Source organism: Macadamia integrifolia, chromosome 6 (assembly GCF_013358625.1).
Source record: "Macadamia integrifolia cultivar HAES 741 chromosome 6, SCU_Mint_v3, whole genome shotgun sequence".
NCBI classification, from domain to species: domain Eukaryota; kingdom Viridiplantae; phylum Streptophyta; class Magnoliopsida; order Proteales; family Proteaceae; genus Macadamia; species Macadamia integrifolia.
The window spans coordinates 5,762,571-5,779,039 of record NC_056562.1 but is presented as its reverse complement, the minus strand read 5'-3'; the positions used below and the strand labels follow the sequence as shown (position 1 = coordinate 5,779,039).

The 16,469-nt window shown below is 42.9% G+C and overlaps 1 protein-coding gene across 2 annotated transcripts; it reads right to left on the bottom strand.

Annotated features, from left to right (window-relative positions):
- Window positions 1-597: 597 nt before the first annotated feature.
- Window positions 598-8,167, bottom strand: LOC122082354 (sufE-like protein 1, chloroplastic/mitochondrial). 2 transcript variants are annotated; one of them, XM_042649854.1, is made up of 2 exons: window positions 6,946-8,167; window positions 598-953 (listed from the first exon to the last, which is right to left on the bottom strand). In XM_042649854.1, exon 1 carries the CDS (start codon window positions 8,045-8,047, stop codon window positions 6,977-6,979), a length of 1,071 nt encoding a protein of 356 aa, XP_042505788.1. In that variant the 5' UTR covers window positions 8,048-8,167; the 3' UTR covers window positions 598-953; window positions 6,946-6,976. The 2 variants fall into 2 exon arrangements, with proteins under 2 accessions (XP_042505788.1, XP_042505787.1); XM_042649853.1 differs by having other exon boundaries at window positions 6,953-8,161.
- Between the last annotated feature and the right edge of the window lie 8,302 nt (window positions 8,168-16,469).

Here is a 16,469-nt window from a genome sequence, read left to right as displayed (position 1 = left end):
ATAATTGAAATGGAAGCTATGAGGCTGCATTTTCCACTTAATTTTCTTTTAATTTCTTTTTTCCTTCAATTGAAATGCAAGCAAAAAATGTATTATACTTGTATGCACCTTGAATTTTATACAGCTTCACAAGTAGTCTCCACTAATTGCTTGTTCCACCTAGCTCAGGTGAGGATTTTATTTTATTTTATTTTTTATTTTTTAATTATGAAAGAAAAAAAAATCCTCATCAGCCCTCGTCAACTGAGTCAACCTTCCATTCCCTATTTCTACTTCTCCATGGAACCACCACGACGACCACTCGTTACTCCATTGAGAGCTCCACTGCTTCCATGGGAACCTCCCAACACCACTTCTACCCTCCATTACAATGGGGAACTAGCAATTGCACTTTCTGCACAATCGACGACCGTTGTGCCCTCAAAAGGTCAGTAGTGAGTCACGCACGGTAGCCAGACTTGTTGCAGATATCAAAAAGCAGTTTACAGTGGAGAAGAAAATACTGTAATAAAACTACAACGGATTGCTATGAGAAGAGAGCGCATTTCGCCATATATTTAACCTTCTCTACTGTAATCCTGTTATCATCTATAAATATGGAGTTACTAATCTCATCATTCTTTCCAATTTATTTCCAAACTAGTTCCTCAGTATTGTATTTCTTAGATACAGAACAAGAAACACCCAAAACCTCTAAAAGTTGAAAAACCCGAAGTCGACAGAGGGGAGAGGAAAAGGGAGTAAAGAAATCTCTTTACTCTATAAGACTTAGCTTGATTAGAGATCCCTGGGAATGATCTTGACTTTCTCCCATGTCACATCCATGTGCCCTTTGTATCCCACGAGTCGATGGGGGCAGCCAGCTTCGATGCTGGAGAAGAACGGCACCACCACGACCATCGAAGACGAGGATGATCATGCCTATCACAACCATGAATCCAACTGATAGTTACCTACACAATAACAAAGGAGAAGAAGAAGTTAAATATATAACATAGGAAAGTCTGTACGCACCACCTGATTGAGAATCTCCTAGTAAACTTCAAATTTCATATTCTGCGATTAATTAAAAAAGAAAAAAGAAATAAGTGATAACAAATGGAAGGTGATTGCAAGACATTTTGACAATAAGAATATAATGGGATATTCATGCTTTTGCAAACCAATTCCTCTCACCATAGGCCATCCATCGTGATACTCAATGCAGTACTAGCACCTATGATCTTCACGGTTCAGTCGGCAATTGTTCACCTTTCTACAACCCCTCTTTCAATTATTAGTTTATTACTCATCAAGCAGAGGGGTGAAACTAGGGCCAAGAACAACCAAGATCCTGCTGATCCATCCCAGCCCCAGCCCCACCACTCCACCACCCACCCCCCCCAAAAAAAAAAAAAAAAAACCCAACCAAAAGGAAAAAACCTGGTACTTATGTCTGAATACATCCACAGATGTGGACAGGAATCTAACCAGTTATATGTTGCAGAACAATAAGATAAAGGCTTGTATGTGAGATGTAACTTAAAATACTAGATTAGCACTATAGAGTTAGTCAAGTTTATACAGTCAAAGGCAATCCTGTTCAAGTATGGATCAGGTAAAGTCAATTAATCATAGGTTGGGTTCAAAATGACTCTCACATGAGTTCTGTAATAGTTCCGAAGATGCCACTCGCATCATCCCAACTGACTCGAGGGGCATCCTAAACCTACAACCACCACATCTCTTCACCCATCATCAAGGTTTGAAGTTTCAGTATTGAGCAATGTATTATAGATGTGGGGCATATTGGAGAGATGCTACTACGCCTAGAAACTTCGCCTGCACTCCAATCACTATATTTCAGGCAGGTCCAAAATCCTAACCCCAAAATGAAACCAGTGAGCAACCAACAACCAAACATGGTTTCAAAACATGGAACTGGGATCCAGATAGGTCCCTGGATCGGTCTGGCCATCCAGCCAATCCCATCCCAATTCTTGAAAAGGTTAAACCGGTCCTTCACCAATCACCTGGGGTTGGGTTGGTTGCCCATCAGGGACCACACCTTTAGGAGTAGTCATGAACAAGAGGGCATGTCCATCATTGAAAATTCCAAATGGGTGACTTTTGGAAAGGATCTGTGACAATACACCCTAGGAATAGAGAAATCACAAAAGAAGGAAAATGAAAATGGGGTTAAATTATCAGTAGTCCAAAAAATACCTAAAGGATTTCTGCTGTCCTCTCTTCTACACAGATTCATTTGACGCCAAGAGAGGGGTGGATGGAGGGTGGCAGTGGCAACTCCCACACGCTGCAATAACTTTTTTTTTGGCAAACGCTGCAATAACTATGCAGTGGACAATTTCTCCCCCCCCCCCCGGCATTTGTCTCGATACAATGGTTATGTATTGACCTGTATTGACCAACTATTGGGTCATATCAATCAAAGCAGAGAAATCATATGATAAGTGAGTTTGCCTACAGAGACAAACCATGACCACCTGACTAACTTCCTTTCTATTTTTTTTTTTTTTTTTTGGTTAAGTTTCTATTCAGTTGACTACTAGAATAAAAATCAACACTCAATCCAACCAATGAACAAGTTCAGACTAGAGGGAGATGTAAAACTGTTTCCACATATCAATTTAAAGCCTAAATGCAATCATCCACACAGCTATAAATGCAAGAATACCATATCTATGCATAAATCAGATAATAGAGCAGACTAAGTAGACATTCGTATCAGTTCTTGGATGGACCAGAATTCAAACAGAAACAAGTAGTATGTGGTATGAGCACAACCAGGTTCCATGAATTTCAACTGCAGCTCATCAGCAACAACAATGCTGATTACATCACATACAGCTGAAACACAGAGACATACACCTGTATCACCTCAACATTATTACTAAAGCACTAACTCAATGCACTACACACATGCTTCACGTAAATCAGGAGTTAACAAAGCCATGCAACTCAACCAAGCCTTAACATTGTCTTCTAACAAAAGAATTTAAGAAAGAATAGCATCCGCCTGTGGCTGCACTTCTAGTGCAACCCAAACCAACACAAGAGGCTGCTTCATTCAATTTTTAAAAAAATTGTTATCCACCAAGCAATTGCCCTCCAAATCTTCTCATAACAACAGAAATAGCAGTAACATCATTCACTCATTATTATCTGAAAGAAAAAAGGGTTAGGCCATTTATACCCCAATAATTCATTGAATCTCATTTACCAAAAAAAAATTAGAGGTAAAATGCACAAGTTTTCTCAAGTGAGAAATGCCCTAGCTAAAGATGGCTTGCCTGAAATGTTCTGAGAACAAAAGGAACAAAACTTTTTGCTCCAAATATTTTTGACTGGAAATTTATGGGAACAAGAACACACCCCTCCCAATAAATTTCCAAACAAGTCATTTCCATACTGAGAACAAGGAAATACCAGGAAAACTATCCATATACACTGCCAAACAGGCTTTAAGTTTGTGAACTGTTCCTCATTTAAAATACCCCGTTCACTCATTTGCAGTTTCTGTAATGAATGAGAGAAAACCAGATACAGTGTAAGGAGTAATCTACACCCAGTTTCCTGGCAATGGTTACACTTGCAGCCTATGATCCCTTGCTACTGTAAGATATGTATCAGACTAAACTGTGCACACAAATACGTTTGGTAGGTGGAGCTAAATCAGCACATTATACCACCAGAACCATCCATGCCATTGCTATCAGTCTGAATAGTGTGCATAAATTCAATTACAAGTGCAAATGCTATTGCTAAAATAGGGAGCAGACCAGCAACATTACAAAGACCTAAGAGAGTAATATACGCTTAATTGAAAACACAGAATCCAGTGAAAATGAAGTAGAAATGAATGATGGCACTTGGCAAGGAAAGAAAGATTGAATTGCAGTTAGTCTTATATGGATTTCACTTCAACAGAAAGACCACTAACCATTAATGCCTTTGGATGGGGACCATTCCTACATGTTAATGAATTCATCCAAAACACAAGAATGTATTTCAGAATCCTACCCACAACAGAATCATGAAAGAAGACAAAGGTCTGCAATACTCACCAATCCAAACAAATTAATAGGATAACTAGGTCTCCTCAAGTCCTTCAACCTCTAAAATTACGGCTCCAATCCAATGGTTGGATTTGGAGATATTATAGAGCTATTGAAATGGTAACTAAGAGTTCAGAATTAGAAACAAAACAATATCCACGCATCAAAACCGCAGTTCAACTCCAAATTAGCATCATATCCTCTACTCATTAGATGGAACTTAAGACCTAAAACCCCTCCTATTCCAACCAAGGTTCAAGAACTCGTTTCGTTTTGGTGTTTCGGTGGTTTCAAACGGTGTACATTTTCCATGTGTTTTGTTTGGCCATTTTGGGGGTTAATGGTCGACATTAGCAAAATGAACGAAACGAAATGACCGAGATGACCGAAAATTTTGACGAAATAGTGCATTTTTTGGACTGAAATTTCGAAACAAAATACCGAAATTTTGGCAAGATGACCGAAATTGTGTCTTTTTGTGTTTCGTATGCAATTTGTTTCGATAAAAAAAAAAAATACGGAAATATCCAAGATTTCGCCGAGTTTTTGAACCATGATTCCAACGGCCATAATGCACAATCCAACACCAACATGTAAATAGTAAAAAAGCAACCCAGCGCACAAGGCTCCCGCTACTGCAAGTTCTGGGAAGGGCAAATATACGCAGCCTTACCCTCTGCTTTGCAGTAGAGGCTGTTTCCAAGTTTTGAACATGTGCCCAACATGTTGCAATAGTGCAACTTAACCGTTGCACCACAACCAACACGTAAGCAGTAACTAAAAACAAAATTAGAAACGAGCAGTACTTCTCCAACAGTAGAGAGATAAAAAACCACATAAGAATCAAAACTCACCACCAATCAATGGCCAGAATAAGGTACACCAGTACCTTAATGTTGCTATTCAACAGGAACAGAAATAGCTACCGTAAAATCAGGATTGGTAGCTACCAGAAGTAGTCAAAGTGTCAAACCTTAGATCAGATCAGCCCCTCATACAGTCAGAGGAAGGTTATGTGGAGGGATCGGATGATTAGATGAACCATAACAGTACCTTCATTACCACAGTCTAGTGACTCATAAGAGATCCCGCAAGCACCAATTTGTTAGCATAACTCATCGGCAGTTTATATCAGCAATAACCTTTTCACAGCAACAAAACAAAGTCAAGATAACACCACAGTAACAGGTAGTGCGGGTTTGAATATTTCAGAACCAGAAAGTAAGATTAGAGAAGAAGAAGAGATACAACTTCAATTTCTTACCCAAGCTTCACCTGGCTTCCCACTGGTCTGTTCATTGTCCCTCACAGCCACATGTTGCACACAGAGAATTGCAGCAAAGAAATGGATTATCAAAGTTGTGATTTCATTTGCTGCACTCTTCTCTTATTACTTATTAATAAGTTTAATCTCCATTATGTCACCAAAATAGCACCTAATATGTGGTAATATAACAGCAACAACTATTCTAACAAGTTAGTACTGAAATTAGAAACAAATAACTAAAAGAAGCTATTGATAGTCTTCTTATGCAAGGCATGAGAAGGGCCCTAAATATGCCCAGACCTGGCCCATTAATTGAGCCTAAACATGAACCGCATATGGGCTTTAGGGGCTGGGCTCGATGGTACTTAATGGATGGCTCAATGGTGGCTGCTGCTGGCTTTTCTTCTTCTTCTTGCGCCTATACTGTTGCTTGTATCTTGGATCTACATCATACGTTCACTGTTTGTTACTTTGCAAATGGGCTACGGTTTTATTTTCTTGTTGTTCTTGGTTTACTCAGCATTTTCCGTAGGGTATTGTCGACTTCTTGTGCACATGATACCATAAAAAACTGAGTTAAAAGGGCCAATGAATGAGGAGATGCACATTGTTGGAAGGTGTCTGGAGCATTTGGCAAGAAAGAGATAACATGATTTTTACAGGAATGACGCAATGCATGTGATCAAGAAAATGAATATTTGAACAGCATGGTATCCTTCAAGATTAAAAAATATTTCATGGAATTTTGGAATTCAATTCTTCAATGTGGACAACAATTACATGGTCCACGAATCCAGGCCAGCAGCTGCAGGGACGATTAGTCAATTTACTCTCCAAACCTCCTTTGATAATAAAAAATAAATATATAGAAGACTAGAAGTTGACTTTGAAGGTAGCTCAAGATGTTAGTTGGCCTTGAAATGTGAATCAAGTGAGTCTTATAGAACGCCTAGCTGTATTGCATTAGCCCTAAGTAACCTGAAGTTGTCTGCAGGTTCTGTTGTAGCCTCAATTAACCAGAAGCATATGATTCGTCTGTGGGTAAGCATGTCCCACTTTCAGATCAACTAGTGACAGAGAACAAAAGATTTGACTCCACAATATTATGGACCACATTTCCCTCTCCAACAACAAGCATCCAAACACATACAGACAGTTCTCTTGTCTAAATGGAAGGTATGGGACAATTGTATTACGAAAATGCTTTCTCAGCATTACAGCTGATCAGATAAGGTCATCCATAATAAGATGTAGTAGCTATACAAAAAGCCCTGCAAGACCTACATATATAAATAAAAAAGAAAATGTAATGGTGAGATTTAGATTGCTCATTAGATTCATGGTGGTTAACTCTCTTCCCTTCTATTATTAACTTGCACTTATCAATGTTATACAGACTTTAACCACATACGTCAGACCATAACATATCATTAAAGGAGCAAGCAATGTCCCAGCCAGTAAAAACTGAAGACAACCGAAAAGAAAAGCATGGCACAAAAGTAAGCAAAACCACTGGTCTCAAACACATTTCTCTATATCATGTAAATATACAACTCATTGGTGCAATTAACCAACAGGTAATTCCATGCTATGAGCATGTATATAAGTGAGAAGTAGAACCTCTTACATCATCATCCACTTTCATCTCCTGTCAATTTTCGGAAGGCGTCTTTGCCACGATTGAGAGGGCGTGTAATCCATTTTGCAACTCCTCTTGCAACAAATTATAAATGAGTCTATGTCGCTTCACCATACTCTTGCCTTCAAACTCCTTTGAAACAACTTTTAAATTAAAATGCGTCTCACCCGCGCTTCCTCTAACACCCGCATGCCCAGCATGTTGATAGGAGATATCTTGGATTTCCAGTTCAACAGGATTAAGCACTTCTCCCAGTCTCTGCTTAATCCTTTCTCCTCTACTACCCAAAATCGTACTCGAAGAACTTGAAATCGAAGTAGATTCGATCTCAGCAATTGAACTCGGATCAGATTTCTGTTTCTCAAAACCCAAATCAGAATTCAAATTCCCATCCAATTTTGAATCAGAATTCAGACTTCCGGATTGATCTCTCCTACTGGCACCTTCTTCGGCCTCCATGAATACTTGGAGGGCCTTCTTCTGCATCAAATTCAACATGTTCACGAAACCATTATTCCTCGACGGGGTCAAACTCTGCCGAAGCCCAAGCAACTTCACGAAATCAGGCGAAACTTTCAGAATCTCCGAAACGGGTCTGCCAGAAAGCCCTTGAACAAGAAGGGCAGCGAGTCCCTTAGTAAGAACCGAGTCAGAATCGGCCTCAAAATAAACGATCCTATCTGGGTCGAGGTAAGCTCTAACCCAGACCTGAGAGACACATCCCTGGACCTTGTTCTCAGATGTCTTAAACTTGGGATCGAGAGGGGAGAGATTTCGACCATAGAACAAGAGCTGTTCGTATTTGGCTTTGGGTTCCTTAACGGATTGGAAGAGCTTCACAATTTCTTGGAGTTTTGGTGGGAGCTCTTCGACGGGTTGAAGAGAAGCAGACGTAACAGAAGATGATGAAGAAGAAGAGGGGAGCCTAGTGGGTAATCGTTCGATTGAAATTGAGGAGAAAAAGAACAGTCTGGATGGAATAGTCACTGAAGTAGTTAGGGATTTGGAGGTTGGGATTTGGGACTTTAGGAATTGTTGTATTCTTGGGGCAAATAGACGGAACGAAGGGGAAGAAACTGCCATTGCCGAATAGTTTTGTAGTTTCTTCAAAATGTGTCGAGAGAGAGAGAGAGAGAGAGAGAGAGAAAAGAGAGAAGGCAATCTTGTAAGGTGAACGGTGGTACCGTCAATGGTTCACCCGTTGAATATAAATATTACTCAGATTCAACCCCTACGGTTTAGCGCAGCTGCCTTGGAGGGGACATGACACTCCGTCTCAAGAAGCGAGGCCTCGTGATTAAAACTTCATCGTGTATTTTGGTATTTGACCAAGTGAAGGTGTTAAACGGCTAGGGAAAAAAGAATACTATCCACAGGCACATGTACATGTCTACACTCTAGACATAATGGATGCGAAAATACTGTGCTACCCTGTATTTCCTCCTCATTGGCTTATGTGTAAGAAACATGCTAATCTGGGCAGAGAAATGCCAGATGTGCGGGTCAATGAGAGGACAAATGAGAACATCTTCAGAGCACATAGGGGGCAATATGGTCTTTCTTGCACCATCTTGTGTCTGGGCATTTCCTGTGCCTGAATGGTTTTTTTCTGAAAAATAAAGAAAAAATAAAAAGGAACTTTGTTGGGAAAGTGTGGCTCCTGCACCGAAGATATAGGGATTGACGAATTGATAACCAGCACTCATAAAAGGTGGAAATGCCACCTCTCTTGATTTTTCCACTAGTGCTCTCATGGGTCCTTGTGCAGGTGCAAAAAGGGGCAAATTGTCTATCCCATGATAGGTGGAAATACCACCTCTATTGATGCTTTCATTTGTGCTCCCATTGGTCCTTGTGCATGTGCAAGGGCCACGCTCCCCCACATGTAACACTTCTTTAAAATATATTTGGCTATTTTTTAGCGGCCTCAACTTCAAGAGGTTGAGGAGTCATGGTTCTTAAAATTAGGGTTGATAGGATACGAATTTTTAAGATCATGATGGGAAATTCAAACCCAAAAGTATAGTTTTTTAGATTCTAACCTGTTCCAAAGTCGACGTGGATAGATCAGATCGATATTGACCAAGACCCATACCATATCTGATACCCATGTTTTTTTTTTTGGTGGAAATATCTGATACCAATTACTAAATCCATATTAGGGATTTGAGGACCAAAAGCATAGGTTGTACAAAAACAATGCAGAACTAGCACTTGCCAGCACCTCCTTTAAAGCAGTTGGGTGTTGGCAATAGTAGTTGGATTGGGTTATATCATAATGAACCCCACCCTTTTAACCAGACAACAAGTTGGTGAAAAGTTAAATGCAACTGATGTAAAAGTATTTTATAAATGTGGTCTAAAAATATTTGTCACTTGATAGATTAATGAGGCCCAAATTTTATAGATGGATTGATCTTAGAATCTTTTATTCACATGTAAAATTAAGGTCTAAGCAAAATAATTGATAACTAAAGCTTTGAGTATTCAAGAGTACGAAAGAATGCACAATGGTAGTTGTAAATGATTGAATTAAATTATAAAATTTGACGCATGGTTTATATAGACTATATATTATGTCTATCATTAGTATTTCAATATCATCATTCCACATGCCGCCTGATATGCTCAAATTAGTCACCCGGTGAGACAAGAACACGTGGTACCCCAGGAGGGGACACGTGGCACCCAGCCGGGCGACATCCACCGCAACCAAGACTCCAGAGTGGGAAAAAAGAGGAGAGAGGCGCGCGAAGGACTCTAAGAACGTACGGAGGAGGAGATACCCGAGGATGGGAGATTCCCCCCCGAAGGAGGGAGGACGTATCTGGGTGGGACTCGCAAAACCCTATAAGAGGAAACCTTAAAAGAGGGAAGAGGTAGGTCAATACTCATATACCATTACTCTTGTGAAAAATTGTTCTGCCGGTTTCTAACTTGGACGTCGGAGGACTAATCCTGGAGACATCTCCGGGCCTCTGCCTTCTGTGCTTGTGCAGGGTCGACATTCAGCCTTATACAGATTTTCGGTAGTAATAGATTGGCACCGTCCATGGGAAACGACAGAGTAATGGTGGGGAAAATCTACAATCATAAAAAAACAAGAGCAGCGTCGAGTACAAATATGAATGAGGGGGAACCTTCAAAATCTTTCCCCCCCCTCGACCGACATCAGTGAAGAACGGGGAAATAATGACTGGGAAGGTTCCACGAGGGACCAGTGCTCGGTTGGACATTCGGTGTGCAGAGATAGTAATCCTCCACCCTCTCCTAGGGAGCAGGAATATGTGACGAGGGAGCAGTTCGACGCCCTTCAGGAGAAGTATAACTAAATGACCGAGACAATGAAGGAGGTCTCCAAAGCTATCTCTCAGGAGACCGGTGGAGCAGCGCGAGGCGCCCATGTCCAACCAAAACGAGTTCAAGATGAGGATCGGAGTAGTTTAGGATCAACAAGGTCTGGTCAGAATCCTCGAAATCGAGCAATAAGAGAGAGCCTCGCACCCAAAGAAAGGACGCGATGTGCCACAAGGGCCGGTCATGAGGAACCACACCAAAGAGACGGTCAGGGACATGAAGACTCAGGGTTGAAGCAGATGATCCTAAACCTGAAAGACGAAGTTCAGAAGGAAGCATAAAATCAGACAGGAACTTGCGAGCTGGACCTCACTAATGACACGGCTCTAGCTGAGGAGGTCATGAGGGATCTGCTCCTGATCGGGTTTTGTCTACCCAAATACGACACATACGACGGATCTGGGGAACCCCTCGATCATCTAGAGGGCTTCAAGGTCGCGATGCAGTTCCACCAAGTTTCAGAAAACATCATGTGTCGTGCCTTGCCTTTGACGTTCAGAGGAGCGGCAAGGCTATGGTACAACTGCCTGCCGACAAAATCAATTCATAGCTTCAGTGATTTGAGTTACTTCTTCGTGAAGGGATTCTGCAGTAACCAACCTCTTCAAAAGACCATATTGAACCTGACCAACGTCAAACAACATGAAGGAGAGTCACTGCGAAATTACATGAAGCGCTTCCAGCAGGAGAAGATCATTATCAGAGACCTAGACCCAAAAGAAGAGTTCACGACCCTATTAGGAGGCGTCAAAGACAAAGAGCTAAAAAGGTCTTTAGCGAAGCATATATTGAGGAACCTAGCCGAGTTAAGGGCTTGGTGTGATAAGTATATTCAGATGGAAGAAACCCTTCAAGCTGACGAAGAAACTGAAGCGAAGACGGGGAGGAAAAGAACCTCAAGAGGTAATGACAAACCTTCCGAGGGTAAGAGACGAAAGTTCGAAAGTGATTGGGCGCCCAGTCCGTCGAAGAAGTTCGAGAATTATGCGCCCCTAAACTAGAGATAGACGGATGTGCTAATGTAGATAAAGGACTCCCCAGATGCCAAAGCCATGAAGTGGTCAGGGAAGATGGGACGACACCCTGAGAGATGCAACATAGACAAATATTGCCACTTCCACAGGGACCACGACCACGACACCGAAGATTGTTGGCACCTAAAGGGAGAAATAAAGGAATGATCCGAAGAAGATATCTGGGCCGATTCATAGACCACAAAAAGGAGGATGCCCAAGACGGTAATGACCGCAGGGACAACCGCCAAAGAGACAACAGAGGCCACCATAAAAGAAGGGGGCCAGCCCGCAGAGGCAATCAGGAACGACGAAGGGACCCAACACCCTAGAAAGCTGACCATCTCCTCTGGGATGATCATAAAAGCCCAACTAGGGTTATAGCAACTATTAGTGGAGGCCTAACCACTAAAGAAAGTTCTATCTCGGTCAGGAAAGCAAAAGCCTATACGAGAAGCGTGCATGTGGCTAAGTGGACAAACAATAAGGTGAAGATAGGGATGGTTATCTCCTTCTCGGATGACGACCTAGAAAGGGTGCAGACGCCACACGACGATGCGCCCTGGTAATCACCATGACCATAGCCGATTGTAGAGTAAAAAGGATCTCGGTGGATGACAGTGGCTAAGCTGATATCCTGTTCCTTGAAGCTTTCCAAAAGATGGGCCTAAATGAAGGAAAGTTGAAGAAGGTCGAACACCCGTTGTAAGGGTTCTCGGGTGCCCCGATCAAAGTAGAGGGATCGGTTAAGTTGCCAATAAGAGTCGATACTGGAGACCGCCAAGTAACAGTCATGATCAACTTCCTGGTAGTGGGCATCACTCTGGCTTACAACACCATCTAGGGAGAGTCAGTTTAAACCTGCTGAAGGCCCTCATCTCCACACCACACTTCAAGATGAAGTTCTCAACCAATAACGGTGTCAGTGAATGTCAAGGCGATCAGGAGGGGTCCTGAAAGTGCCACACCACCACCTTATGGGGAAAAGAAAAAGCAGGCGAGGCACTCCGGATAGAAGATCTACACGATGACACCAGTTATCAGAGGGGGAATCGGCTGAGGAGCTTATACAAGTTGAAGCCGAAGAGGGGGATAATACTCGTCAATTCCAAGTTGGGGCTATAATGCCAAGGAAACAACGAGAAAAACTCATCTCATTCCTCTAAGAAAATTCTGACATCTTTGCCTGGTCAGCCTTAAACATGCCTAGTACAGTAGAAGAAGAGGACCTTCGCCCTCGAGAGGCAGCAGAAGATAGACGAAGAGGTAGAGAAGTTGTTGAAGGCCAAGTTCATCCGTAAAATCCAATACTCATAGTGGATATCCAATGTGGTGATGGTCCCAAAGGCGAATGGGAAGTGGAGGATCAGTATCAACTTCACCGATCTGAACAGGGCCTTCCCAAAGGACGGCTACCCCCTGTCAAAGATAGACCTCCTCATCAATGCCACTACAGGACATGAGGCATTGAGCTTCATGGATGCATACTCAGGGTACAATCAGATTAAGATGTTTGAGGCCGATGTCCCGAAGACATCCTTCTTGACCAAGGGGGGACTGTACTGCTATGAAATGATGCCCTTCATACTAAAAAACGGAGGGGTCACCTATCAAAAGTTGATGAATAAGATCTTCAAGGGGATGATCGACAAGACCATGGAGGTATTCGTGGATGACATGCTTGTGAAAAGCCTGAAGGCAAAACACTATATCCGAGACTTAGAAAAGGCGTTCCAGGTACTGAGGCAATATGACATGAAGTTGAACTCGACAAAGTGCGCATTAGGAGTAGCGTCAGGAAAGTTCCTCGACTTCATCATCTCGGAGAGGGGGATTGAGGCCAACCCGATGAAAATACAGGCCATTCGAGATATGAAGTCACCACAAAACGTGAAGCAAGTTCAGGAGCTAACAGGCAGAGTTGCCGCCCTAGGACGGTTCATGTCTCGGTCAACTGACAAGTGCCTTCATTTCTTTAACACCTTGAAGGGATTCAAAAATTTCGAATGGATGGAGGAATGCGAGAAGTCCTTTGAACAATTGAAGGAGTACTTAGCGATGCCTCTGCTACTGACGAAGCCAGACACTGAGGATACCTCGCAGTTATACCTTGTTGTATCAACAGTGGCGGTAAACGCGGTACTAATAAAGGAAGAAGGAAGGCAATAGCGGCCAATATATTATGTTAGCCGAACCCTTTTGGATGCCGAAACAAGATACATATGGAGAAAGTGGCGTATGCCCTAGTAATAGCGGCAAGAAAGTTGAGGCCCTATTTTTAATCACACATGATATGCATGGTCACAGACCAACCCCTGAAGAAGATACTACAGAGGCCGAATATGTCCGGCCGCCTGGTAAACTGGGCCATAGAGTTGGAAGAATTCGACATCCAGTACAAACCGAGGACCGCGATAAAAGCACAGGCTCTGGCATACTTCATAGCCAAGACAACGATCCCAGATGAACCCCAGGAGTTTGCCAAGGCCTGGGCATAAAAGACTTAGACATTGTATATGGATGGTGCATCCAACAGTGTGGGAAGCGACGCAGGGATCATACTAGTCATCCCTAAAGGATTCAAAATTAAGTATGCCCTATGGTTCGACTTTGATGCCTCCAACAATGAAGCTGAGTATGAAGCACTAATAGCCAGAATTAATCTGGCGTGGGCTTTGATGGTACAAGAGTTAGTGGTGCACAGTGACCCATAGCTCGTGGTGCGATAGGTCAATGGAGACTATGCAGCCAAAGAACTAAGGATGGCCGAGTACTTGAAGACGGTGCGAGAGAAAGTGACAACCTTCAAGGAGTTCGAGGTAAGGCAAGTACCGCAGGCAGAGAATGCCAGTGCGAATGCACTGTCGCAGCTGGCCACCTCTGACTTCACGAACCTTGGACAATCAGTGTATTTTGAAGTGTTACCCCAACCAAGCATTGAAAGACCTCAAGAGGTGTTACTCGTTGGCGAGAACGGCCCCAGCTGGATGGATGCCATAATCAGGTACTTAAAGGAAGGAGTACTCCTCAGAGATAGGGATGAGGCAATGAAGGTACAAATGCGGTCAGCATGTTTCCTATTAAAGGATGAGACACTGTACAAAATAGGGTTCACCACACAATACCTCAAATGCCTAAACATTGTCGATGCCGACTACACACTCCGAGAAGTGCGTGAAGGGATATGTGGCCAACATCTTGAGCTCGGGGCCTTGGCCCACAAAGTGCTGAGGTAGGGCCTATTCTAGCTGACCATAAGGAAGGATGCAGAAGAGTTCATCAAGAAGTGCGTTAAGTGTCGGATGTTCGCCCAAGTCCATCGGCAGCACTCTACCGAGCTTTCCTCATTGTCAAGCCCAGTACCATTTTCCATGTAGGGAATGGACATCCTAAGCCCATTCCCCTAGCCACGAGGCAATGAAAGCTTGTTGTGGTGGCAGTAGAATACTTCACTAAGTGGGCAGAAGCCAAAGCATGGGTACGATATCCGAAAAGAATGTAAGAGACTTTTTTTAGAGGGTGGTGGTCTATCGATTCGGAATCCCCCGGGTGACAGTAACAGACAATGGAACTCTATTCGTCAACCCAACTTTTAGCTTGTTTTGTGAGGCCCTCGGCATCGACCATAGGAAAACATCCATTAGTTACCCATCAACCAACGGATTGATGGAGGTAACCAATTGTATACTGCTCCAAGGAATAAAGAAGAGACTTGATGATGCCAAGGGATTATGGGCAGAAGAGTTACTCAACATCCTCTGGGCTTACCGCATGACTAAGAGATCCGCCACTGGGGAAACACCCTTCATTTTAACCTACAGTACCGAAGCTGTGCTCTCGGTGGAGGTAAGAGCCATGACCCATCGGGTTTAGTACTACGATGAAGAAGAAAACGACAAAGGGCTTAGAGCAAATCTGGACCTCCTGGATGAAGTGCTAGAATCGTCGAGAGAAAGGATTGTAGCCTACCAGCAGAAGGTTGCAAGGCATTACAATGCAAAAATCTGAAGAAATAAGTTAAGGGTGGGTGACCTCGTCCTAAGAAGGGCAGAGGTATCGGACCCAAAGCATAAAGGAAAGATTGCTCCAAATTGGGAAGGGCCTTACAGAGTCTCTAGGATAATACGACTAGGGTCCTATCACCTGGAGACTATGGGGGGAGAAAGGGTACCCCGATCATGGAACTCAAAGAACTTGAGGAAATTCTACCAGTAGTAGTAATATGCCTAAGCAGTAGTAGCAAGCACATTTACATTTACTTGGTTATTTTTTTGAATTCTTAAGCGCCTTCAAGTTGTAATTCTCCATCTCAAGCTCTCTGGAGGATTTTCATTTTATAATATATAAGATGGTTCATGGCAATTGTTTCCAAATAATGCCTATGAAACGTACACCCTTCGGTTGGGGGTTCAAGCCGAAGCCGAGATGACCTGATCGAAGGAATATCCCTTGGATGGGAGCTAAGGCCAAGGTCGAGCTTAGGACCAAAGGTCCCTCCCTCGGTCGGGGGGCTTAGGCTAAGGCCGAGTAGACCTGACTATAGGGAACCCAAGATGGAAGGCTTGGGCAAAGTCGAAAAGGCCCGACCGACGGACCACTCGTTGCGATAGGAGGGCCACCAACAGTGCCTCCTCATCCTTTTGTCATGAAGGAAGCACCAATGGTTGGGCCTGAAGGAAAACACCGACTTGCATAGAAGCTTCAACCTTATGCTCCCAACTTATAATTAAGGTTTGACTATCACTTGACAATCACTTGCATAAGAGCTTTGGCTTTCCTACCCCTACCTGCGAAGCCAAAGCCCTGTGACTGTCCTTCGGGTACGAAGTTAATTGTTAAAATAAAAAAAAATGAGGAGAAGAGAGCACAAGGGAATCTGAAAGGAGAAAGGTGTTTCATTCATCGAAGAAGCTCGGAGGCCGAAATTACATAGAGGCCTGAAGGCACAAGTTAAAAAGATACAAAATGGAGACCCGAAGGCAAAAAGTATTAAAAAATAAGAAGAATAAGAACAGACAGACATCTCAAGGGGTTCGGTTGGGAGAACGGCATTGCTATCGACAGCACCAGGGACATCTCAGTCTGAACCGTCACGACCAGGAGTAAGGGGGACTTCGCGGGGCCTCTGAACCTCC

Coding starts and splice junctions, on each gene's coding strand:
- LOC122082354 (XM_042649854.1), bottom strand. CDS start 8,047: ATGGCAGTTTCTTCCCCTTCGTTCCGTCTATTTGCCCCAAGAATACAA.